The following is a 25496-nucleotide window of genomic DNA, read 5'->3' as shown; positions in this document are numbered from 1 at the left end:
CAAACTCATTGCTGACTGGGGGCAAGGGTGAGGTGCCACGATTCGCTGTGCAGAGTTGCGTCCCTTGGGCATGCCAGAAACTTATGATTGTGGGTTCGAATTTCGGTTCGCCCCGGTTATGTTTTTAGGTTTGTCAGCACCCTACCCGTGGTTGTGGGTTTTATCGAAGTGGTAAGCATCTGAGACCTGCATCACTTCGGGCTTTCCTCCAACATTAAGCTGACACGCCGCGATATACGTAACTGGAATACTGTTAAAAGCAGTGTTAAACCCAACTCACTCACTCACTCACTCACTAGTTGCTGACTACTTTATTTATGATTTGATTTTACCTCATGGTCCAGGTTGTCCTTGTTTGCAGCACCTATTTTTCTGGAGTATAAAATGGGGGCGGTCGGGTAGCCTAGTGGTTAAAGCGTTCGCTCGTCACACCGAAGACCCGGGTTCGATTCCCGACATGGGTACAATGTGTGAAGCCCATTTCTGGTGTCCCCCGCCTCGATATTGCTAAAAGTGGCGTAAAACCATACTCACTCACTCACTCTGGAGTATAATGCTCACTTGAGAATTATAACAACCCCTCTGCACACAGTAAAAGTTTCAGGGAGAATTGCCATCTTGTATATAAAATCACAATCAATGACTGCATATCATATCAGGTAGCTGGGGATGATAAATTTGTTCAATCTGAGTGTAAATTTTGTGATAAATGATTTGTAATTTCAAATATTCCCCAATATTGTCACAACTCTTGTCTCCCACTATGGACCAGATACATTTGCAATGGTTTCAGAAAGAGGTTTCACTGCATGTAATGTAAACAACATTTATAACGAACACGCTTATAACAAACTTACCTTTTTGTCCCTAAAATTTGCTGTAGTTATGCTGTATATATGCTTACCAACAAACTAAAATTAGTGGTCCCTTTGAGTTCGTTATAACCGTAGTTTACTGTATTTATTTTTCTTCTATGTTCATTATATTTATCATTTATAACAACTGCGCGTTATGGAAATGTTGGGAAAGGTTATTTCTTGAAGATGTTTAACATGAAAGTAATACTTGTTTAATGAATTGCCAGTGCCTGTGTGTATATATAATATGTCATTTATTTCTCAGCTTTTCAATCACAAGTACAACAGAAAAGTGAAAGTTTCTTCTTTTTTCTTCGGCGAAGTTCATGAAATTTTGAATTATTATTATTTCCAGGTCTGAGTTCATGCTCCCCATGCCCCGAAGGTCAGATGTGCCCCAATGCCACCTCAGTGCCCCAAGATTGTGCCCCAGGGTACATAGCTCCACAAGGCAGTGCCAGTTGTACAATATGTGTTGCAAGTGAGTGTGACCCTAGCTTGGTGATCGACCTTCAGCTGCTGGTGATCTATAGCCCTTTTTTTACTATCTATATTATGATAATATTAATCTGTGATTATGATTGTCCTAGCACTAATATGATGCTTTTGGGGATCGATGACTAGCATCAACCTAGTCAGCAAGCCTGACCACCTGATCCTGTTAGTCACCGCTTACGTCAAGCATAATCGCCATTTACTGCAAGCACTAGTATAAGCATGCAGGCACATGCATGCATGCACATCACTATACAAGTGCAATAAACTTGGAATGTGATGTAAAACCCCATTTAACCCTACATCGCTTAGCTCTGTGATTGCTGTGTGGTACTGGGCCCTGAGTGGTATGGCGGTATGAACGTATTTGACTGGACAAGTCAGGTGTTCACTGACTATTGATACACTCATCTCTTTCCTTATGTTAAATTCATATCAAATGTCAGGCCATTTCACTGATGAATTATTTGTTTACAATTGATTGACAAGTACTTGTTGCTAATAGTATGGGTGTGTGTGTGTGTATGAGGTATTAATATTACAGGTCAAGGACCTTAGCTTTTTTACAGTGAAAACATCAGCCTACTTTATCAAAGAAAGAAATCTTCTTTTGAATAGTACAAGTCTTCCCAAATTTCCGTCATGGCCAACACCCGTTTCATGGAAACTGTTAAATATTTCTGACAGATTTCTGCACATATTGTATTTTCATTTTCAGATAAGGTTCCTGACTCCAACAAAGGGACTTGTGAACTTTGTCCCGCCGGGAAGAAATGCACAAATCCAGCGTAAGTTTCTTATGAATTTATAAGAAATAAAAGCAGACAAAATGTATGGTCCAACATTACACTATAACAAGCCTCTGTTGACGTTTTATTTGTTCAGTATGAAAAAGCTTGTATAATCATTGGAGATGTGGGATATATCGCCTTATTCCCCTGACCACTCTGTGGGTTCAAGGTCTTGATAGACAAAAACTTAAATGGAGATTGGGTGACCACAATGGAGGCTCTGTTTATAACCCAATATATTCTGAATGGCCATGTTCCTTTAGGAGACTCCAGAGTTCAAACCCGTGCACATCGCTGCAATAATCTTGGATACCATGTTTAATCCCATTTTCACCATCACCTCCTGTAATGCTTTTCGATAACTTCTGCACAGGAAGTGTCCATTAACTGACTATACCGTTATTGGCAGGTCATCGCCAGTGTCATGCTCCGCAGGCTACTACTCTCTGGAAGGCGACGGTGCCTGCACGCGCTGCCCCGCAGGAAGTTACTGCCCCACCACCACGGAAGCTCCCAAGGCCTGTCAAGCAGGTACAAATGTCCTGTCAAGCAGAATCTGTCACTCACATAGCCCCTGAAATAATGTTATGCATTTGGTTAAGTGAATTCTTGAGGTTTCATTAATTTCACAGCTGGAATGGGGACAAGTCTTAGCTGATAGAGCTGAAAAGGGAATGAGAATTGTATGTGGGTGATTGTTTTAATTAATATAAGCTCAGGGATCTGTATGATAGACTAGTAATCAAAAACCTTTGATGTGATAAATATGAGAATTTGACAAGCTATTATTCATGTATAAAGGTGAAACATGCATAACATTTTTTTAATAATGACAACATTGGTGTATAATAATAACTTTATTGATAATTTATAACAATAATGGCTCTAGTCGTGGCAACTTCCAAACTTTTGGGAAGTTGTAATCTATCGGACCGCCATTCAGGCGATGTTTCTGACAGATCACGATCTGAAAAATACTATCATGAAAGTGTATCCCGTGGATAAGCCGACCCCTTTCTACAAAATCTTTTTTCTGGTCCTCAAAATTTGGCTTATACGCGGTCATATACGGTAAGTAGAAATTTGGTTATTATTTTAGCCTGAAAGAAATATCTTGTAAAAATCTGACAAAGCAAAATACAGTTGTAACCAAAGGAGATTAATGCACTATGCCAATAGGGGCGGTCGGGTAGCCTAGTGGTTAAAGCGTTCACTCGTCACACAGAAGACCCGGGTTCGATTCCCGACATGGGTACAATGTGTGAAGCCCATTTCTGGTGTCTCCCGCCGTGATATTGCTGGAATATTGCTAAAAGCGGCGTAAAACCATACTCAGTCACTCACTCACTCACTCACTCACTCACTCACTCACTCACAATGCCAATATGGTGTTTTGTGGGTTTTTTCAGTTTACCAATTTTGATGTATACCTTAAGTGACATTTTAGACCCGTGGATCAAAAAGTCCTGAACAAAAATTAAATTAAACAGTTTGACTGTATTTGTATTTGCCCAATCACAATATTTGATGTGTTAGAAAATGCAAAGATAATAAAATATTTTAAAATGTAGCTTAACAGTTTTGAAAATTCTTTGTTTACCTTCCCAAACTAAAAGGCCTTTAGAAAATTTAAGATAATAAAATATTAAAATACATTTCTTTGTCATATTTATGCCATCACATCTTGAAAGACAATGTAACTCATTTGTCTATAACCAAATAAAAGGACTTGAATAGAGCCGTTATATTCCAGGAAATTCTGCACACACAAGACATATTGATTCCTCAGTGGTCCCAGGTCATTGATATATTATTGATAGCTATACAACAATGAGATAGCATGCACTGCATGTTGACATAAATCAACTAATCGAGAGATTGGATCAAACAATTCATGTATCAGTTACACATTGGTGTCAATGTAATTGATTTCCAGTTATATCTAGTAATTGTTTGCAGGACTTATGTAACAAACACCCATGATTAATGTACGAGGTGGAATCAGGTCAGTGTTTGTATCAATGGGTGCACACCGTTACTTGGGGGGGGGGGGGGGGTTGCACAACTCATGGTCTTTTACTACTGTATTATTGTTGTTTCGATTATTAGGTAGATTTATGTTTGAATTTTGGATTTATTAAAATATTTACAAATATTAGTGTCAAATATATGTTTGATATATAAGTTTAAAATAAACATATATGATGTAAAATGCTTTTTGATTGAAACATTTGATTTTTAACCATTTTTGTGTGAAGTTGATTGATCAGATATTAGTGCAAGTTATAAAAACAAAACAATTTTGTTTTGAAGCATCACAGTACCACAGACCAAAAGGAAATATAAAGGCTCAGGTTGTGGAATAGGGTCTAAGGACAAGCCATGAACACCACAACAAAATTTTATGGAAGCATCTCCTGACTCCATTAACAAATATATGGTTTGTGACAGAAATAGGCAACACCACCAGATGACATAAGCATATTGTTGTTGCCCAAGCAATGACTGTAAAACGTGAAATTAATGCGTCTCCAAAAGAATGCCACCGCTGGCCCCTAGCCAAAAATGCAACTCAATATGAGTGCGCCCCCCCCCCCCCCCTCCTATCAAGCTTCAGTGGATTTATATCTAAACAAAATGTCCTCTGTCAGGTTTACAGTAGAATCCTCACCTTAATCCAACCTTACATTAACCCAATCACACACCAAATAGCACCGCTTATTAGCGCTGAGTTGAGTAGTTCAGCTAAAACAATACGTGTGCGCTGGCTCGTGTCTGCCTTTGACGCAGTCGCAAAGAACAAAGACACTGTGTTGGGTGAGTGGCGTCTGTCTGGATTGAAGATGTGATCAGTGATGACAAAAATGAAGGACAATTCACAGGATGTAAATAGTGTTTGAATGACATTGTTAATATACTTGTTACAAGTGCTGCTCAATGAACAGTGATGTGGAATAAATAGTTGTTTGTTTTCAGCGTGTGTCTAAGTTGGTATTTCTGCTATCCAAAATGTCTTATTGTTGATATAAATGCGATGTTTAATAATGCAAGCAAAGACCACTCGCATTTTTCGCATTTAATTCACGCTCGCGTTAATTTCAAGATTTACAGTATATCATGACGTGACTGCTGGTTTGTTGCAGACCACTACTCCGCTGAGGGCGCCCGGCAGTGCCTACAGTGTCCAGCAGGGTATGGGTGTGCCTCGGCTGCAGATACCCCTGTCAAGTGTGCCGCTGGAACCTTCAGCCCTGCTGCCTGTAAGTATTGGCTTTGTAGCATGTGAAGCCACTTGGTATATATACCAACGGGGTTGGTAGTGACATTCCAGGAAATTTTGAGGGAGGTTACATTTAAGTGACATTTTGGAAGCTATAGTGCCAATGATGAGGGGGCATGGCAGAAATCTATGATTGTGGGTTCGAATCCCGGTTCGCCCCGATTATGTTTCTTGGTTTGTCAGCACCATTCCCGTGTTCCTGGGTTTCACCAAAGTGGTAGTTGTCTGAAACCTGCATCACTTTGGGCTTTCGTCCCACATTAAGCTGACATGCCACAATATAACTGGAATACTGTGAAAAGGGGAGTTAAACCCAACTCACTCACTCACTCACTCACTCACTCACTCACTCTCTCACTCACCAGTGATGACATGAATTTCATCTTCGTTATTCTTTCAATATGACATCTTGGTACAGGTGCTAGTACCTGTCTGAAGCAAGTGATCAACCAGTGTGGGTAGGACAAATGATGTCACTGTTAAATGTCCTCCTATGAACACCAGCTAGGCACCAGTACATGGTCAAATCATGGTCAAATACAAGTGATAGATGCTCTCTGGAATATAGTTGATTGAAATAAAATGTCCATGCAGTGTTTTCTAAACTGTCTGCATGAATGACATTAGTTTCTTTATGTCACATGAGGTCACAATATCTTAGCTGTTTTGAAATGGTTGATATCTCCTGCCAAGAAGTGGAATGGGTTCACGTTTCTTTTCCGAAGCAGAGCTCAAAAACCATCAGAGATATCTAACCAAACTTGGCACATAGATAGGTCTAGTGGTGAACTGGTGCCTTTTGATAGTTTGTGATTTTTGTAAAAATTATTTTTTCGAGTTTCAATGACAACGACTTTGACTTAGACTGAAAAAAACCAGTTGTGCTCCTTTCTGGAGCAGATCTTGAAAACCATACAATATTTCTTCACCGAACATGGCACAGAGATGGGTCTAGTGGTGAACTGGTGCCTTTTGAAAGTTTGTAATTTTTGAATAATTTATTTTTCGAGTTTCCATGTCAACGACTTTGACTTAAGATTGAAAATGACAGAAGTGCTCGTTTCCTGAGCAGATCTTGAAAACCATACAATATTTCTTGCCTGCACACAACCAGACATGTCATATTGGCGGGGGATGTAAGTATTTCATGCTTGTTTGAGGTTAAGTTACTGTGGCAGAAGGGACAGTTGGGGAGCACAGTAAGTATAGCCTTTGATCATGATGCATCACAAATAGGCTTGATTCCCCACATTATGTAGGCTTATTTGTACCCCCCCATGACTCCAGCCATGTTATTGCTGGAATATTGCTAAAAGTGCCTTTTAGTTGTATTTACTTTTCCTGGTCTGGTGCCATCCATATTTGAATGAACTTTGTTTCAGCCATGACCTGCGACCAGTGTACAGCTGGCAACTACTGCCCCGAGGGTTCGTCTGGTGAGATCCCATGTTCGCAGGGCTTTTTCGCCGATGTCGGAGCTGGCTCCTGTACCCAGTGTCCTGCAGGGAAGTGGTGCTCCACAAGTGTCGCCACCGACTGTGCTGATGGGACTTACTCTCTTGGAACAGCCACTTCCTGTACACCCTGCCCACCAGGTTTGGAAATAAGGGATCATTCATTGCATCATAATGTCATAGTTCTACAGTACTGACTGCTGGTACCTGTGATGCTCCCTCTGCCTGTCTGGGTGTAGAACAGTCAGCAATGGCATGGATTTTACAGAAATAGCAGTTGGCAATTTGGAATATTCTTTTCTCTTTCAACTATATCAGTCAATATTGAGAAGATTTTTACATAAGGCAGTGACTTTAGTTTAGTGTTTCAGAAAACTAAGAATGAGGTAAAATTTAACACATAACCAAATAACATGTTTGTTTAACAGAATAGATTTCATGGAGATACTACTTTATTTTTCATATCTGTATTGGTGAATAGTTCTTTGAAAAGATGCTTTGAAAACTAGGGATTTCACGATTCAACAATGCATTGGTGTATTGATAATATTCTCAGACAATGCGATACGTGATTCACACTTACTTGTATAAGGTCCCGTGAAGATCCGGGGTAGAATAGGACTTCAGCAACCCATGCTTGCCGTAAAAGGCGACTATGCTTGTAACGGGATTGGATGGTCAGGCTCGCTGACTTGGTTGAAGCATGTCTTCGTTTCCCAATTATGTGGATCAATGCTCATGATGTCAATCACTGGATTGTCTGGTGCAGACTTGATTATTTACAGACTGCTGTCATACATAGCTGGAATAACCCTGAGTGCAGTGTTAAACAACAGACAGACAGACAGACAGACAAACAAACAAAAACTTGTGTCAATTCATATTTTAATTCCATATTGTTTCACTCATGGACCCATGTATTCATAATTATTTTATTCAATTTCAGACACACATGTACGTTGTTTCCCAAACTGGGGATTTGCTAACATATTTAATAACATTGTATCGTGACATCCTTTTTGAAAACATACATAGGTACAATTCATTGCAATTCCCCATAGATGGTAATCTATTTAAAGCATATATTAAATCATATGAACAGTGGAGTAATGTAATTCAGATATTTGTTGATTAGTTACAGCAACCCTTTAGTGTATTATGTCTTGTTTGTTCACCAGGCTTTGAGTGCCTGGATAAGATGACTGCACCGACTGCCTGCACCCCGGGCTCGTACAACCTGAACGCATCATCCTCTGTCTGCCAGCAGTGCCCTGGGGGCTATATGTGCCCCACAACAACAGCCATGCCCACCAAGTGTAACGATGGTACGTCCTCTTTCATCATTGCCAGGACATTATTTTATTAACATTGCCAGAGTGGTAGATTATATATGTTTTACCCTACCTGACGCTACACCTGTAGTACTGTGTAGCATCAGGTAAGTATAAAAACATTGCATTTAATCAGAAATGATCATGTTTTACCTTACCTGACGCTACACAGTGCTATAGGGTGTAGCATCAGGTAAGTATAAAAACATTGCATTTCATCAGAATTGCTCATTTATGTGCTAAAAATACTCCATTCCTTTCAACCTCTGAATTAGGGGTGGTCGGGTAGCCTAGTGGTTAAGGCATTCGCTCATCACGCCAAGGACCTGGGTTCAATTTCTGACATGGGTACAATGTGTGAAGCCCATTTCTGGTCTCTCCCACCGTGATATTGCTGGAATATTGCTAAAAATGGCATAAAACCAAATTTACTCACTCACTGAACAATATTAGGAGACTAGAGATGCTAAAAGTTTTAAACTGATGGAATTATCTCCTGGAAACAGAAAGGGGAGTTTCTTTGGAGATGAAAACTACTTTACCTATTAATTTACCTTATAACAATATGAGAAAGCATTCTGTATTTAAACGAGCATAATGTCGTTTAAAGTCTGCAGAGAATTCTATATTATGTCTTATACTATTTGACAAGCAACATCAAGCATGACTTTTGACCTTCCTCTCAGTATTCTAAACATGCTTGTATTTCCTGTTCCCAGGATACATCAGTGACCCCGGGTCAACAGACTGCACCCAGTGTGCGCGAGGAAAGGCATGTCCAAATCTGGGAGATATGACCGCCAACTATGACTGTGAAGCTGGTTACTACTCCATCGCAGGATCAGTCAACTGCACTAAGTGTCCCCTGTCCAAGTACTGCCCCTCCACAACGTGAGTCAACCACTCTTCATCTCTACCATGTGGCCCACAACAATTTAAGTTCCAAGGAAGAGTTGTGTCCCTTAGTCATGGGTTTGAGTCCCAGATTTGTCCCACTCCAAGGGTTTTCAGCACCATCCCCATCAACGGTTACCCTAAAGTGGCCCATTTTCTACGACGTATGTCGCTGGCTTTCCTCCCATATAAGCTGATATGTTTTCATATAACTATAATACAGTTTAATAAGTGTCATAACCATCTCCCTCCTCATGCTTATCTTCTACTTTGTCTCGGGGCGGTCGGGTAGCCTAGTGGTTAAAGCGTTCACTCGTCACGCCGAAGACCCAGGTTCGATTCCCGACATGGGTACAATGTGTGAAGCCCATTTCTGGTGTCCCCCGCCGTGATATTGCTGGAATATTTCTAATAGCGGCGTAAAATCATAGTCAGTCAGTCAGTCTACTTTGTCTCATTATGATACTATTATATAGTTCCCTATGTTCAATATGCAACATAAGGGGGACTATGATATCGACCATGGAGGCGAGTCTGACCACCAGACCCGTGAAGATCCGGGGTCTTCAGCAACCCATGCTTGCCGTAAAAGGCGACTATGCTTGTCGTAAAAGGCGACTAACGGGATCGGGTGGTCAGCCTCGCTGACTTGGTTGATGCATGTCATCGATCCCAATTGCGTGGATCAATGTTCATGATGTAAATCACTGGATTTTCTGCTCCAGACTCAATTATTTACAGACTGCCGTCATATAGTTGGAATATTGCTGAGTGCGGTGTAAAACAACAAACCAAACCTGACCACCAGATACCATTAGTCGCATGGGTTACTGAAAACCAATTCTAACCTGGATCTTTATGGGGTAAAGGGTCATTTATAACCTGAAATTGTATTTGATGTTTTAGCATAAAATGAATTTTTTTCTGTTGACTCTTGTCTTGAAAAGACGTTATGAAACTGCTTCCAGTGAAGCCATCGAACACGACTGCCCAAGCGGCACCTACTCCGAGGGGAACCAGACATCATGCACTGTTTGTCCAGCCGGGAAAAAATGTCCGAAGACAGATGGAACCAACATTGAGGATTGTGCGCCAGGGTCGTACTCCATAGAGGGCTCCATAAAGTGTACCAAGTGTCCTGCAGGGTACGCCTGTCCCAGGACTGACACAGACGACATCACTGAGTGCCCCAAGGGAACCTACTCCAAGGGCGAGCAGACGGCGTGCACAGAGTGCAAGGCTGGATTGTGAGTTCTGCTGCCCCTTGTTATGTTTAGTGATAAGTTTTTGCTTGTCTGAAGTACAAAATTTCAATAATCTGTAAGAAAAATATTAATGTTCATCATGATTGGGTTTGGTCTGACAGCAACCTAGCAACGCTTGTGGCATTTTCACCAGATAAGTAACATTTGACATAAGAATATTAACATTCGCTCTCATTATTACTGGGATGTAAGCACCATTCCCATGGCTTTGTTTAGAATGATATTGTCAGTTTCAAGGAAAATAACTTTGAAAGTTTCAATTTCTTCTAGATTAAGTTCTTATGATTGATCTGTTGAATGATAATTGAAACTAGGTGTCAAAACCGAAATTTACTGATATTTCCATTTTGTACTTGTGAAGCAGGAATTGAAATATTCAAGTTTTAGTTATTAGTTTTCCATTTTTTGTGTGCAATTTGTTTTGGCCTATTTTATGACTGCAATGTGACCCAATGTACTCCTGCTGTCAGTGCGTGTCCAGTGACGACAGATGACATAGAGACCAAGTGTAACGATGGGACGTACTCCGTGGGGAATCAGACCTCCTGCACTAGCTGTAGGGCAGGATATGAGTGCCCTGATCCTGCCACTGGCACAGAGTGAGTACTTGTCATGGCATCATTTTGAGTTGATTTTAGTGTTATAATATGAAGTAGTAAGCAATTAAGTGTCCATGCTAATGTTAGCTGAACTTACTTACACAGCCTGATATTTTATGGGTATCTTAACATGACAAATCATAGGGAATACACAGTGAGAATTATTGGATAGGATTTCACAGAGATATGGTCTTTGTTCTTAAGATAGAATCGTTATTTTTTTTGTTTATGATAGAAAAACATTTTATTCAATGCTTTCACACATCACCAGTTTGGAAGGTGGGGAATGCATAGTGTATTAAGTGGAGTTTCCACATTGATAGTACAATGTTGTTGTTTTTTCAATTTTTGTCTTCAAGCAATTTAATACATTTTAGTCTAAAAGTTAGGAAATGTGGCCCGAAGTTAAAATAACTAAACTGTGTCATATCTCTATCACCAGAACGGAGTGTCAGCCTGGCTACTACTCGCTAGGAAATGCCAAGGATTGCACCGTGTGTGACGAGGGCTACCGCTGCCCTACACGAGACGAGGGACCCATCCTGTGTGATGTGGGCACCTACAGCGCTGGCGCAACCACCAACTGCACAACCTGCGAGGCCGGATACTACTGCCCAGAGAGGGAATGTAAGTCCTTTATATTGATGAAGTAGTTGTAGGCAAGTATTATGAATGTCAATGTCACTTCCAATGATCTTGCCAATATGTTTTGTTAGTTTGCTGTTTAACGCTGCACTCAGCAATATTCCAGCTATATGACGGCGATCTGTAAATAATCGAGTCTGGACCAAACAATCCAGTGATTAATATCATTAATCTTGCCAAAACATGTATAATGTGTAGCTGATGCATGGCAGTGTGTGGAGTAATAATTGTTGACTTAATTGTAAGAATTGACATTTTGCATATATGGAGGTTACATTGTTTTTTCATTCAATTAAATATAAATTATGATTCAACATATTGTTCTTCAATAATGGTAAATAGACTAGCTATGATTTCTGTGTATGTCTTCTAAATGTTCAGACTGATAGAGTGAAGCCTATTCCTGTTAGGGATATAGTGGTTTGTGATATCCTCAAGCAATTGAATAATGCTGCTTGTTCCAATCGTTCCCTGGGGCGGTCGGGTAGCCTGGTGGTTAAAGCGTTCGCTCGTCATGCTGAAGACCCGAGTTCAATTCCTGACATGGGTACAATATGTGAAGCCCATTTTTGGTGTCCCCCGCCATGATATTGCTGGAATATTGCTAAAAGTGGTGTAAAACCATACTCATGCACTCCAATCCCATGTATTTCACCAAAATGGTAAGTCTCCAAGAACTGCATCACTGACACACCATGGTATAACTGAAACACTGTCAGAGCTGTGTTAAAACTCAACTCACTCACTCACTCACTCACTCATTCTCTGTGTTCATTTAGTGTCTCGAAGAACGGAGTGTCCACCAGGGACCTACTCCAACCCTGGGTCTATATCGTGCTCAGGCTGTGATGCTGGCTTTACCTGCCCTGTGGCCTCCACCAACCCCCGCCCCGGGGATGCCACCTGCCCCAAGGGAGGCTACTGTGATGGCAAGGATTTCTTCCCATGTCCAGCTGGCACCTGGAACCCCATCAACGGATCCTTCAATCAAGAAGCGTGTGTCCCTTGTCCATCAGGTGATTATTTATTTGTGTGGTTCTTTGCGCAGGCACATGAAACAATTCTGCTTTTCAAATATGCTCTTAACATACAAATTCAAAGACTTTGTATGGTTATTACCTGAAACAAATATAATGAAATTTCTTTAGCCTTTATGAGGACTGGGATCAGATAATTTATATTCAAACATGTGAAACATCTCTTTCCTCAAATTTCAGTCAGTAGTTACCTGCAATATATGGAGACAATGTCTTAGTATAATGGAAGTCATGAATTTAAACTTCTTGGCCTATTTTCAAGACTGCTGGAGTGTAGTTGCTGTAGAAACTAGTATATGTTTGGTTTCACATGTTAAACATGACCCTCCTGGCAAATGGTGACTCATGACCCTTCTCCCCACAGGGTACTACTGTGAGGGCCCTGGAGTAGAGGACTACTCTCTGTTCCCGTGCCCCGAAGGCCACTACTGCCTGGAAGGCACCACCATGAGGACACAGTACCCATGTCCAGGTGAGTCCTGCTGAGCATCTTCCACCTTCTGATTTCTCTTAGTCCAGGCCCTTAGGGAGCCATTATGAGGTATTGTGCAGATGTGTCTACAAGCATTAAATTTGGCACAGGTGTAGACCAGAACATAATTAATCCATTTTTTGAGGGCGCCAAAGCCGGCGCTCATTGGGGCGGCCATATTGGCAAAATCCAAGATGGCCACCAATCCCTATTTGATTTTGTCCTAATAGTCCAGGCCCTTAGGGAGCCATTATGAGGTATTGTGCAGATGTGTCTACAAGCATCAAATTTGGCACAGGTGTAGACCAGAACATAATTAATCCATTTTTTTAGGGCGCCAAAGCCGGCGCTCATTGGGGCGGCCATATTGGCAAAATCCAAGATGGCCACCAATCCCTATTTGATTTTGTCCTAATATCTCTGTTTCTGGGACCACCACCAACCCTCCTAGCCAATTTTTCAACGATCAATGCTGTAGTCCCCATAGAAGTCTTTCTATGGCCACCACTAACCTTTCACTTTCTGACAACCAATTCTTATCAAACCCAATGTTCTCTTTCAGGCGGCTCCTACAACAACCAGACGAATGCCACCGACACGACCTTCTGTGTCCCCTGCCCTCCACGCAAGTTCTGCCCCGCTGGGACAGTCAACCAAGGACAGAACTGTCCTGCAGGGTTCTTCTGTGTGGGTGGTCAGGCCTCAGGCTTCCAGAACGCTTGCCCAATCGGAACATATGGTCCCACCGATAGTCTTCTGAGTAAGCCATCCTCTGTGTCATGCTTTGTTAACTTTACCGTTAAAGCCTAGTGGTTAAAGTATTGGCTTGTCATACCAATTCCCCACAATGTGTCAAGCCCATTTCTGGTGTCCCCTGTCAGGATGTTTTGCTTGAATTTTGCTAAAAGCTGGGAAGACTATCCTCAATCACTCACTGACTTGCTGTTAATTTACAGAATTTTTGTTCTAGGGTGTATATAGGATGGTCACTAGAAACATTTGTGTCGATCATTCAGTGAAATTATTATTTTCTCTTTAGCTTAGCTTTGAGCCAAGGTTCAATGGTGTAACGTGGGGTTTGAGATTACCACATGGCCCAAGTATAAGGCTAATTACAATGTTCCCAGATGCCACTGAGTGTGAGTCTTGTCCAGCTGGATTCTATTGCCCATTTGGATCCGAGTCTGAACCCATGGTGAACCCTATCCCCTGTGAGCCCGGGACGTACAACCCCGATCCAAGGACAGGACATCCCATCAACTGCCTCCAGTGTGTCGCTGGGTTCGCTTGTCCACTGATCAACCAAACAGCATCAACTCTGCCGTGTAGTGAAGGTGAGCTGCATGAATCTAACATTTCTGGTTTGGAAGCCTTTCTACCAATGTTTGCATGGTGGTTTGCCTACAGCATGTGGCTGCTCCTTGCATTGAGGTTATTGTCTTTAAAAACTTTGAAATAAAAGTATTTACCAGAATACAATAATAAAGGTACTTTCAACACAGAATTTTATTGTATTTTATGGGGTAACTTTTGTGAAAGCATGAGTGAGGTAGTCTGTAGTCTAATTATTTTGGGGGATGAAAGAGAGATTAGATGCAGTGTTTAAAGAACCCCAGTCTCAACCCATTGCCATTTATCATCTTCCCGAGGCAAGGGAGTTAGCTGACTCTGAAAATCCAGTTTCCACCCTTGCGGAACTTGGCTGCAATTTCGTAGTTATGTTTTGACTGGACTAACAAGTCTTTGCATAGATCAATCAAAAGCGCGCAACGAAATCGACATACAGTTCATAAACTGACATGTAGAGTTAGGTCGATTGCAGGATTTTCAAAGCAATTGTACAGTCAACTTTGTATCTACAAATATTTTCCACATTGTTTCATGTTCTAACTCACGGTGCTCAACTGATTTGATACATTTCATGAGGTAAGACCCGTTTCATAACAATATAGATCTTCATTATTGATCAGACCGCCTTGACTGGGCGCTGCCATTTTGTTTGAAGCAAATACAAATAATATGATAGGTGGAATCTAATTGGTCCATAGAAGGGACATATAAGGAACATAACTTGTAATATCCACTTGTGGCGCTATGATGCAGCCTAGTTTGGCAAGGGTGGAAACTAGACTTTTAAAAGTCAGTTAGCTCCCTTGCCTCAGGAAGATGTTGCACAATGTTATATACTGCACCATTTCAAAAGCTGCCCTACTGGCACCAGCTAGTTGCCATGTCTGTCAGCTTGTATAGGTTACACACAACCAAATGTTTTCCCATAGACTCCTATAGTAACGTTATAATTTTTTTTAAATAACTAAGCATTTAACAGCTATTACCTGTACGTGTGTGCACAGTTTGGCCTTATGGCCTAATAACTAGCTTAGCCAGCTCCTTTTCCGAGTACAGGAAGTTAAACACACCACCCCCAGTTTCGCACCAAATGTCACCTACTTGTAAATAGCTGTGATCACATTCAGCATAATTCATCATGTTGAAAAAGACTACTAAATAAAGCAAAACATGGTCAGTTTTAATAACTGGATGTATGTACATTTAAAAGACATAAAAATCTTACACAATATCCTCCAATCACAGCATGCAGATATCTCTCGATCTGCACGGAAGGCTCCCTACGAAAACCACACTGTCCCAACTGGTTCTGATTTGGTGTAGTAGAACCTGTAGCAGTTGTTGTACAAACTAATGCCTAACTGACACCAACCAGTACCCAGGTTTTTTGTTTTGTTTGTTTGTTGTTTAACACTGCACTCGGCAATATTCCAGGTATATGAGGGCGGTCTGTAAATAATCGAGTCTGGACCAGACAATCTAGTGATTGACATCATAAGCATCAATCCATGCAATTGGGATCCGATAACATGGATCAACAAAGTCAGTATACCTGACCACCCGATCATGTTAGTCGCCTCATATGACAAGCGTGGCTTGCTGAAGACGTATTCTACCCCGGAACTTCACGGGTCAGTACCCATGGCTGTCAGCTTGTGTAGGAAGTGTTGTACAATGTTTTTATTATTCCACAGGTCACTACTGTCCAGCTGGCACTGTATCGCCGAACCAGTACCCATGTCTGCCAGGAACCTACACTGGCCGCACCAACCTCACCTCGGCAGACGAGTGTGATGCCTGTCCTGCGGGGCAATACTGTGACTGGGGAAATGGTGAGTGTTCTCTTGCCGCCGGCAAACCGAGAGGAGTTTGTGATAGTTTGCTGAGTTTATCACATTCATGCGTAAATCAAATTAAGTAAAATTAAATTAAATGCTTTTGCTCTCATATTTTGAAAGCTGTATAAAACCTTGCTCACTTATTATTTTCAAACCATACCCTGGAGTTATGGCTGACCTTGTGAAATACAGGTTTGACCATGGGCACTTCAGGTTTCATGAATGTTATACAATTACAGAATGTTAACATTAGTCCCTAGCTCATGTCTAAGATTGGTCATTAAATTACAAGTAATGCTCATTGCCATGGCATTGGGGTTTGCTTTGTATCTGACCATGTTATGTAAAGTTTTGACTAAAGTCGCTATATGGCTGAAATAATGTTGATGCGACGTTACATTTTTACTCACATACTATGGTTGGCAAACAGATGTAATGTGCTCTTTGAGATGATTGCACATTTCAATAACAATCCCATTTCAGGTGTGAGTGCTGGCACAAACCCACCCAAGCCATGTAAACCAGGCTACTACTGTCCGAGTCAGACCCCAGCGCCAGACCGCTACCCATGTCCCGAGGGGACGTTCAGTTCCAGGGCCGACCTGACAGCGGCGTCTGAGTGCACCAAGTGCACGGCATCCTACTACTGTTCTGGAGGAGAGTCCACGACCACCGGCATCTGTGCCCCTGGCTACTACTGCCCTGAGGGGACTGCCTACCCCTTCGACTTTGGCTGTGAGAATGGAACTTACAATGAAAAGGAGGGGATGGATGATAAGGCTGATTGCAGACAGTGTACTCAAGGTCAGGGTCATCATCTAAAGATTTGGAATTGGGTCTCTGTTTTATTTGGCAGACCAACTCTCATATTTTGCTTGTATATTGTAAAAAATTCTGTTTGCAGTGAGGGAGTATGTACTGTTTTTATAGTGAGCAAAAATGTTGACCTCATTATATAAATTTTTGTAGCTATTTATGTTATAAGAAATAACATGAAGATTGAAACTATATACCCCAGTATATAGAATATATACTGGGGTATATATTTAGTATTCCTGGTTGAATTAAAAGACAGCATTACAGATACATTGTGAGACTTCACCATTTGATTTTTTTCTCTTACAAAAATGTGTTTTTTATGAACTTTTGTTTTGAATGAGAAAAATGCCATTATGTGTCCACCTAACGCTTATTGTTCCTGTTTCAGGTCATTACTGTGAGTTTGCGGTGACGGTGCCAGAGAAATGTCCGAAGGGAACCTACATGCCATGGGGAGTGACCAAGGCTTCAGCAGCAGATAATGATAAAACAACAGATGATTTGATTCCAGGAGGTAATGATTTATTTGCTTAACTTCTTTGATAGGCATTTAGAAGTTGGAGTACTAAGTAAGGATAAGAATTTATGGATAAGCAACTTCTTTATTACAATTGGGGGCACGGGTGGCCCAGTCGTCTAAGGCGCCGCGATTTGCTGTGCAGAGTTGCATCCCCTGGGCACGCCAGAAACCTATGATTGTGGTTTCAAATCCCGGTTTGCCCCGATTATTTTTCCAGGTTTGTTAGCACCATACCTGTGCTCGTGGGTTTCACCAAAGTGGTAAACGTCTTGAGACCTGCATCACTTCGGGCTTTCCTCCCACATTTAGCTGACACGCCGTGATGTAACTGGAATACTGTTAAAAATGGCATTAAACCCAACTCACTCACTCCTTGGTTTTGATGAAATTACACAAGAACACAGGATATGATATTGTGTCTGTTTATTCCACTTCTATTTACAATCAACAGATCAACAAACAACAAGAAAAGACACAATGGATCAGGCCTCCGTAACACGCCATCCCTCTCACACCCTTTACCCCAAAACTGCTCAACTACACCTCACAGTTACATCACAATCGCATAGAATCTATATACGTACACAATACAGAATATAAGTAGTCCAAAAATACTAGCAATTCTTGAGTGTCAATAGATACTGGCTGTAATATCGTGTGGAAGTCAAAGGGAGATAAATCTGTAATCATAAAATGTATTGACCACTAGAAAATATGGCTAAAAATATTACTTCACAGTGCTAAGGCTTAAAAAAATAATAGACTTGGTTCTTAGGCACCGCCCACATCATCATAATGTCTGCCGCACATTTCATTCTTATTCCATTTTCCCAAAACTAAAAGAAATCCTAATACTAAGCAATGCTGTCCAAAAAAGCACACAGTTACTTCCCTTTACTTTCACACTGCTTTACTGTGCATTTCGTGTTATGGTCATGGCGACAGTAGGAGTTTGAATACTTGTTTATGTAGGGAGGCCCTTTCCCAGGTTGATAGTACATAACTGTTTATTTGGTTACATAACAGTTTGAACAAGCTAAAGAACCTGAGAACCTATTCTTTTTTATATTTTTTAAGCCTAATGGGTTTCTCTGTAGTGATAACCTTCTAGTAGCTGCACTATTGTGACATGCATTCAAGTGACTGAACTACTGTTAACATGGCTATACTTGCATTATCACCAACTAATAACTGTTTCAGGTGACCCAGGCAAGAGGGAAAACGACTGTCTTGAGTGCCCTGGCGGATTCTATTGTGGAGAGGAAACGGTCACGCCAGCTAATTGTGGAACAGGAATGTTCTCAAAACCTGGGCAGTTTGAATGCAAAATCTGTGAAATTGGGTCAGTTTTAGAATAAATATATATTTTTTACCTCATCTATAGACAACCAATGCAATGGGTGGATAATTTGTTGAAAAGTGCCACAATTTGCTGTTCTGAGTTCAGGCCCTTGGTCATGCCAGGATTTCCTTATCATGATTTGAATCCATGCTTGAAGGTCCTTGGTTTGTCTGCACTATACCCAAGCTTGGCGCTTAAACATGATGAAAAGCACCACTCATCAAAGCGCACCTGGCTCACCTGACATAATGGGTGAATATGGGTTAGATCATTGCTCATGCTATCACCCATTGGTATGCCAAAGCCAGACTTGATCAGGAGCAGTCCGGTAGCCTAGTGGTTTAAGCATTCGCTCGTTACACCAAAGACCGGGGTATGATTCCCAACATGGGCACAATGTGTGAAGCCCATTTCTGGTGTCCCCCGCCGTGATAATGCTGGAATATTGCTAAAAGCGGTGTAAAACCTTACTGACTCACTCACTCAAACTTGATTACATACAGGCCCCTGTCATACAACTAGAACATTCTTTTAGCAGTGTAAAACAACATCAGACTACTGTTTTGCCAAGCTGACTAATTGTTTCATTGTACCTATCTGTAATGGAATGTCTCCTACTGTGTTGCCAGCCACTACTGTGACAATGTCACCACCTCGAAGGATGCCATGCTCAACACCAAGAAGTGCCCGGCCGGCCGCTACTGCCTTGCAGGCCTATCTTCAGAACCTGCAGCCACTGACTGCTCCGTCGGGAGGTACTGCCCAGAAGGTCAGGACCATTCTAATTCTTTCCCTTTTGTCTTTAATCTGTTTTCTCAATTTAGCTAAATAGGTAGCTTCATGAAAATCACAAGCGTTCATAATGGACTGTTGTAAAGTCATACAAGTCACAAAGGGTGGCGTTGGCCATGTTTGCTTCAATATCTAGAATATTTTGTTTGACATATTAAGCAAACCTGAGTCTTGAACACTTTCCAAGGGTAGATGATACTTAATAACTCCTTATAGTCCTGTAGGTTTTAACCAAGTTAAGATTCCGACGACTTCACTACCATATGAAAATATTTATGACTGCAGAAGTGAAGGGCATGTCAACATATTATCATATAAAGGGAATTTGAAGATATTATTAAACACGAGGGGGCTGCTTCTACCATCAGAGGTCTAGTGTGTCAGCATGGGAGATAACTGAAACATTATTAAACATGAGGGGGATGCTTATACCCTCAGAGGTCTAGTGTGTCCGCATGGGAGATAACTGAAACATTATTAAACATGAGGGGGATGCTTATACCCTCAGAGGTCTAGTGTGTCAGCATGGGAGATAACTGAAACATTATTAAACATGAGGGGGATGCTTATACCATCAGAGGTCTAGTGTGTCAGCATGGGAGATAACTGAAACATTATTAAACATGAGGGGGATGCTTATACCATCAGAGGTCTGGTGTGTCCGCATGGGAGATAACTGAAACATTATTAAACATGAAGGGGATGCTTATACCCTCAGAGGTCTAGTGTGTCCGCATGGGAGATAACTGAAACATTATTAAACATGAGGGGGATGCTTATGCCATCAGAGGTCTAGTGTGTCCGCATGGGAGATAACTGAAACATTAATAAACATGAAGGGGATGCTTATACCATCAGAGGTCTAGTGTGTTCGCATGGGAGATAACTGAAACATTATTAAACATGAAGGGGATGCTTATACCATCAGAGGTCTAGTGTGTCAGCATGGGAGATAACTGAAACATTATTAAACATGAGGGGATGCTTATACCCTCAGAGGTCTAGTGTGTCAGCATGGGAGATAACTGAAACATTATTAAACATGAGGGGGATGCTTATACCATCAGAGGTCTAGTGTGTCCGCATGGGAGATAACTGAAACATTATTAAACATGAGGGGGATGCTTATACCATCAGAGGTCTGGTGTGTCCGCATGGGAGATAACTGAAACATTATTAAACATGAAGGGGATGCTTATACCCTCAGAGGTCTAGTGTGTCCGCATGGGAGATAACTGAAACATTATTAAACATGAGGGGGATGCTTATGCCATCAGAGGTCTAGTGTGTCCGCATGGGAGATAACTGAAACATTATTAAACATGAAGGGGATGCTTATACCATCAGAGGTCTAGTGTGTTCGCATGGGAGATAACTGAAACATTATTAAACATGAAGGGGATGCTTATACCATCAGAGGTCTAGTGTGTCCGCATGGTAGATAACTGAAACATTATTAAACATGAGGGGATGCTTATACCCTCAGAGGTCTAGTGTGTCAGCATGGGAGATAACTGAAACATTATTAAACATGAGGGGGATGCTTATACCATCAGAGGTCTAGTGTGTCCGCATGGGAGATAACTGAAACATTATTAAACATGAGGGGGATGCTTATACCATCAAGAGGTCTAGTGTGTCCGCATGGGAGATAACTGAAACATTATTAAACATGAGGGGGATGCTTATACCATCAAGAGGTCTAGTGTGTCGGCATGGGAGATAACTGAAACGTTATTACACATTAGGGGGATACTTATACCATCAGAGGTCTAGTGTGTCAGCATGGGTGATAACTGAAACATTATTGGAAGGAAACTGATCTGCAAGTACAGTAAACTACGGTTATAACGAACACGCTTATAACGAACTGACGGATATAACGAACTAACTTTTTAGTCCCGACTATTTGCTGCAGTTTTCGTCTGTATATATGCTTATAACGAATTACGGTTATAATGAACTAAAAATAGTAGTCCCTTTGAGTTCGTTATAACCGTAGTGTACTGTATTTGTAATGCTTTGGGTTTATTCTTATAGGTGAATATGTGTCCCTGTTACCTGAGGCACAACTATTTGCAATGCAGAGTTGAATCCCTTAGGCATGCTAGAATCCTAGGTTGTGGCTTTAGTTGTAAATATCAAAAACGTTTATCACTTCAAGCTTGAATTTCTCCTGGCCACATAAAACAGACATGATATCACTGAGACACTCGCTAACTCAGCAGTTTATATATCCTTCATTCTCAGGAACTGTTGAAGAGTTGAAATGCCCTGTTGGTACCATCCGTAAAACTGTCGGAGCCGGTGCCATCACAGACTGTGCCCCTTGTACAGCTGGCTACTACTGCCAGGAAGGATCGTCTGTAGAAACAGGAGAATGCATTGTAGGATTCTACTGTCCAACCAACTTGCCCAACCCATATGGTGCTACACCAGCTCTCATTGGAAGTCAAGGTGACAAACAGGTGAGTGGCAGCTTCTTCTCAGTATAAAGTCACAATGAGAATACTGTCATAAACATAATAAGTGCTTCTACACTAAAAAAAACTCCACAATACTGATTATGAAAGGTGTTGGTAATAACAGCTGACAAAACCTTATTAACTCATTAAGTGCCCCCCCTGTTTCTGACCTAGGCCCACTTGCACAAAGCGATCTTAGCGCTAAGATGATTGCAACTCCCACACTTGAACATAGGCTTACGGTCGTCTTAGCGCTAAGATCACTTTGTGCAAGTTTGCCCTGGTCAATTGCCAGAGTGCAAGGGTGTTTTTCTCTTACCATTCTGCCTTCATGGCCTAGTGGATAGAGTATCTGACTGGGCAGCAGCAGATTGTAGTTCTATCCCCTGGATGTCTTGCCAAGAGACATTAAAAGAGGGTACTTGTTGTTACCTTGCCTAGAACTCGTCAGTAAGGGGATAAAAATAGTACTCTCTGGCTTGGAGTCAGTATACTGTGTGGGTTAACCATGTTAACTGTGGTATGAATGTCACTATAAAACTGGCACAAGGCCTGATTCATACAAGCAGCCACACACACATGAAGCTGTCATATTGTTCAGCTATCCCGCTATTTTGTGACTGTCCTTCATTCAAAATCAAAACAACCCTTAATTACTTATGTATGTAAGTCTATAAAATCAAGTATACATTTCATGTTGTCTGGTAGGTATTATCTCACTCTGAACCAAAACCAATCAAAGACTTAGCTGTCCCATTGCATGGGACAAATATTCCATCAGAAGTCACATATATGTAGCAGCCATGAAATATCTTAGTCTGAAGAAGGGACTTGAACCACAGACAGGATAAGAATGTCATCTGTGGGATGATTCCAGACCCTTGTACATGTAGTTTCAACTGCTGTAATGGTGGATATGCTTTCTTTATTACTTTCTTCTTCACTCCTCTGCAGCTCAACTTGACAATGTGTCCCTCTTGAAGAGGGACGGTGGGGTAGCCTCGTGGGGTTAAAACATACCCTTATCACTCTGAAGGCCTGAGTTCTATTCCCCACGAGGGTACACTGTGGTTCTGATGTCCCTTAGGGGCGGTCACGTAGCCTTGTGGTTAAAGCGTTCTCTCATCACGCCGAAGACCAGGGTTCGATTCCCGACATGGGTACAATGTGTGAAGCCCTTTTCTGGTGTTCCCCGTTGTGATATTGCTGGAATATTGCTAAAAGCGGTGCACTCACACACTCACTCACCCTTTCACTCACCCTTTCACTCACACACTCACTCATTCACTCACTCACTCACTCACTTCCTCTCCAGGAACCATGCCCGGAAGGAACCTACACCGATGTGACAGCCACTCCTGACCTGGCCAGCTGTAAGGTCTGCACCACAGGGCACTTCTGTCAGCAGGCCACCAGCAACCCAGAGGTGTGTCCCCGGGGATACTACTGTGAGGCAGGTGCAGTCAAACCGGAGCCCTGCCCCATTGGAACTTACGGCAACCGGACAGGTGTGTTCAGTTGAAGTGTCATGTATTACCGAGAAAATATTCTTGGGTTATATTCTTGGCAGTTATAGCAAGTTTGGAACATCCATTTTCGTGTGGATAACTTGGGTTGGGTATGTTGTATATAAAACTTTAGGGTAATGATTACAAGAGTTACACAGAAACAAGGTCTCTGTTTCACATTTGGCACTGATTACATCTGGGTGCTGTTGTACAAAACAACCTTCGCGCTACGACTACGGAAGGTATGGGAGTTACAATCACCTTAGCACTAAGATCACTTTGTACAGCGGCACCCTGGACTGCAAATGGAACACACCATTGATCATATTGTCCTTCTTTACATGCCTTTCTTAAAACCAAATATATTTGCTCATCTGATATCAAAATCTTTGATATGCATCGTCTATCCCATGATTGTTTACCTTCAATATAATAATAATGACAAAAGAAAATAACAGTGTCATCTAAATTACACCGAGCACTTTAAGGGTAATTTTTGTATTATAGAACCTGGTAATATTTAAAATATTATCCTATATATATAATCTGTTCTGAGCGCATTTGTATTATATAAGACTCATAGAGAACATTAATTCACAAGACACTGATGACACATTGTATCGTGTAGTTTTTAATGCATAATCCTTTGGCAGGACTAGAGGCACCTGGATGTTTGTGAGTGTATATATATAGATATATGTTTCCATTGCCAGAACTGGGCCACATGGATGAGTGTACCACGTGTGACCCGGGCTGGTACTGTGATGCCCCGGGTCTCCTCCAGGCCCGGGCTCCCTGTAACCCAGGTTACATATGCATAGGAGGGGCAACCACAGCTGAACCCACTGACGGAGTAACAGGAGACGTGTGCCCGGCTGGAGGATTCTGTGTGCTAGGTGAGCTAGTTAAAAACACATTGATTGGTGATGCTGAGGTATCGTGTTAAATAAAAAGTGTGGTACTCCAGGTTCCAGTCACCACATGTGTACAGTGCCTGGATAACATTCTTGTTATAGCCTGTGGGGATACCTGGTTAAAATAGGTCCCCAGCCACGTATGGTAGTCATAAGAGGCAACTAAATGAATCAGGTGGTCAGGCCTGGGGTTGATATGTGTCGTTATACCCCGTTGCTCACAACATCACATGTCTGATCGAGACACGATTATTACAGGCCACTGTCATATAGTTGGAATATTGGTGAGTGAGCTGTTGAACGTCAAACAAATATGTCCTCATAGGTTACTTGAATATTGCTAAAAGGAATATAAAACCTCACTCACTCACTCACTCACTCACTCACTCACTCACTCACTCACTCACTCACTCACTCACTCACTCACTCACTCATTCAAGATTTTGGTTTGGCTGATGTCATCAAGGATTCGATCTGGATGTGTTGTGGGCATGAGTAACCTATTGGTTGAAGGGGCTGCAATATCCTGTGTCACATCCCTTAGAAACTAGCAGCAGCTAGATGTGGGTTTGAATCCCTGATACATCATGATTTTGGTCCTTTGTCAGAACAATGCTCAAGTTTAAGGATTTATTTGAAATGGTAAATATCCTTGACCTGCCCCTTCTTTGTTTGATTCCCCACATGGGTTACCTGTGGGGAACCCATTTCTTGCTGATGTTGCTAGAATATTGTTAAGAGCAGTGTCAAGCCGTACCCAGTCACTTCTTCATTTGATTTCCCACATTGGTTAATTGTGGGAAACCCATTTCTTGCTGATATTGCTGG

General features: G+C 41.6%; 1 protein-coding gene across 1 annotated transcript in view; it reads left to right on the top strand.

Annotated features, from left to right (window-relative positions):
• LOC139465712 (uncharacterized) overlaps window positions 1-25496 on the top strand; it is a 154746-nt gene that overhangs the window by 25918 nt on the left and 103332 nt on the right. The window contains exons 6-27 of the mRNA XM_071247531.1: window positions 1213-1338; window positions 2071-2140; window positions 2553-2674; window positions 5287-5403; window positions 6806-7018; window positions 8056-8202; window positions 8928-9099; window positions 10071-10349; window positions 10838-10966; window positions 11409-11593; window positions 12391-12627; window positions 13013-13120; window positions 13683-13880; window positions 14248-14454; window positions 16165-16302; window positions 16792-17112; window positions 17516-17641; window positions 18848-18989; window positions 19619-19758; window positions 22032-22249; window positions 23562-23754; window positions 24468-24650. Coding sequence (XP_071103632.1) covers window positions 1213-1338; window positions 2071-2140; window positions 2553-2674; window positions 5287-5403; window positions 6806-7018; window positions 8056-8202; window positions 8928-9099; window positions 10071-10349; window positions 10838-10966; window positions 11409-11593; window positions 12391-12627; window positions 13013-13120; window positions 13683-13880; window positions 14248-14454; window positions 16165-16302; window positions 16792-17112; window positions 17516-17641; window positions 18848-18989; window positions 19619-19758; window positions 22032-22249; window positions 23562-23754; window positions 24468-24650 — 3771 coding nt within the window. The remainder of the gene's footprint in view (window positions 1-1212; window positions 1339-2070; window positions 2141-2552; window positions 2675-5286; window positions 5404-6805; window positions 7019-8055; window positions 8203-8927; window positions 9100-10070; window positions 10350-10837; window positions 10967-11408; window positions 11594-12390; window positions 12628-13012; window positions 13121-13682; window positions 13881-14247; window positions 14455-16164; window positions 16303-16791; window positions 17113-17515; window positions 17642-18847; window positions 18990-19618; window positions 19759-22031; window positions 22250-23561; window positions 23755-24467; window positions 24651-25496) is intronic.

The sequence above is a fragment of the Haliotis cracherodii genome, unplaced genomic scaffold (genome assembly GCF_022045235.1).
Source record: "Haliotis cracherodii isolate W230 unplaced genomic scaffold, xgHalCrac1.p SCAF_18, whole genome shotgun sequence".
Classification (NCBI taxonomy): Eukaryota; Metazoa; Mollusca; class Gastropoda; order Lepetellida; family Haliotidae; genus Haliotis; species Haliotis cracherodii.
The sequence above is the reverse complement of the archived record's forward strand: the minus strand, read 5'-3'. Positions and strand labels throughout refer to the sequence as shown.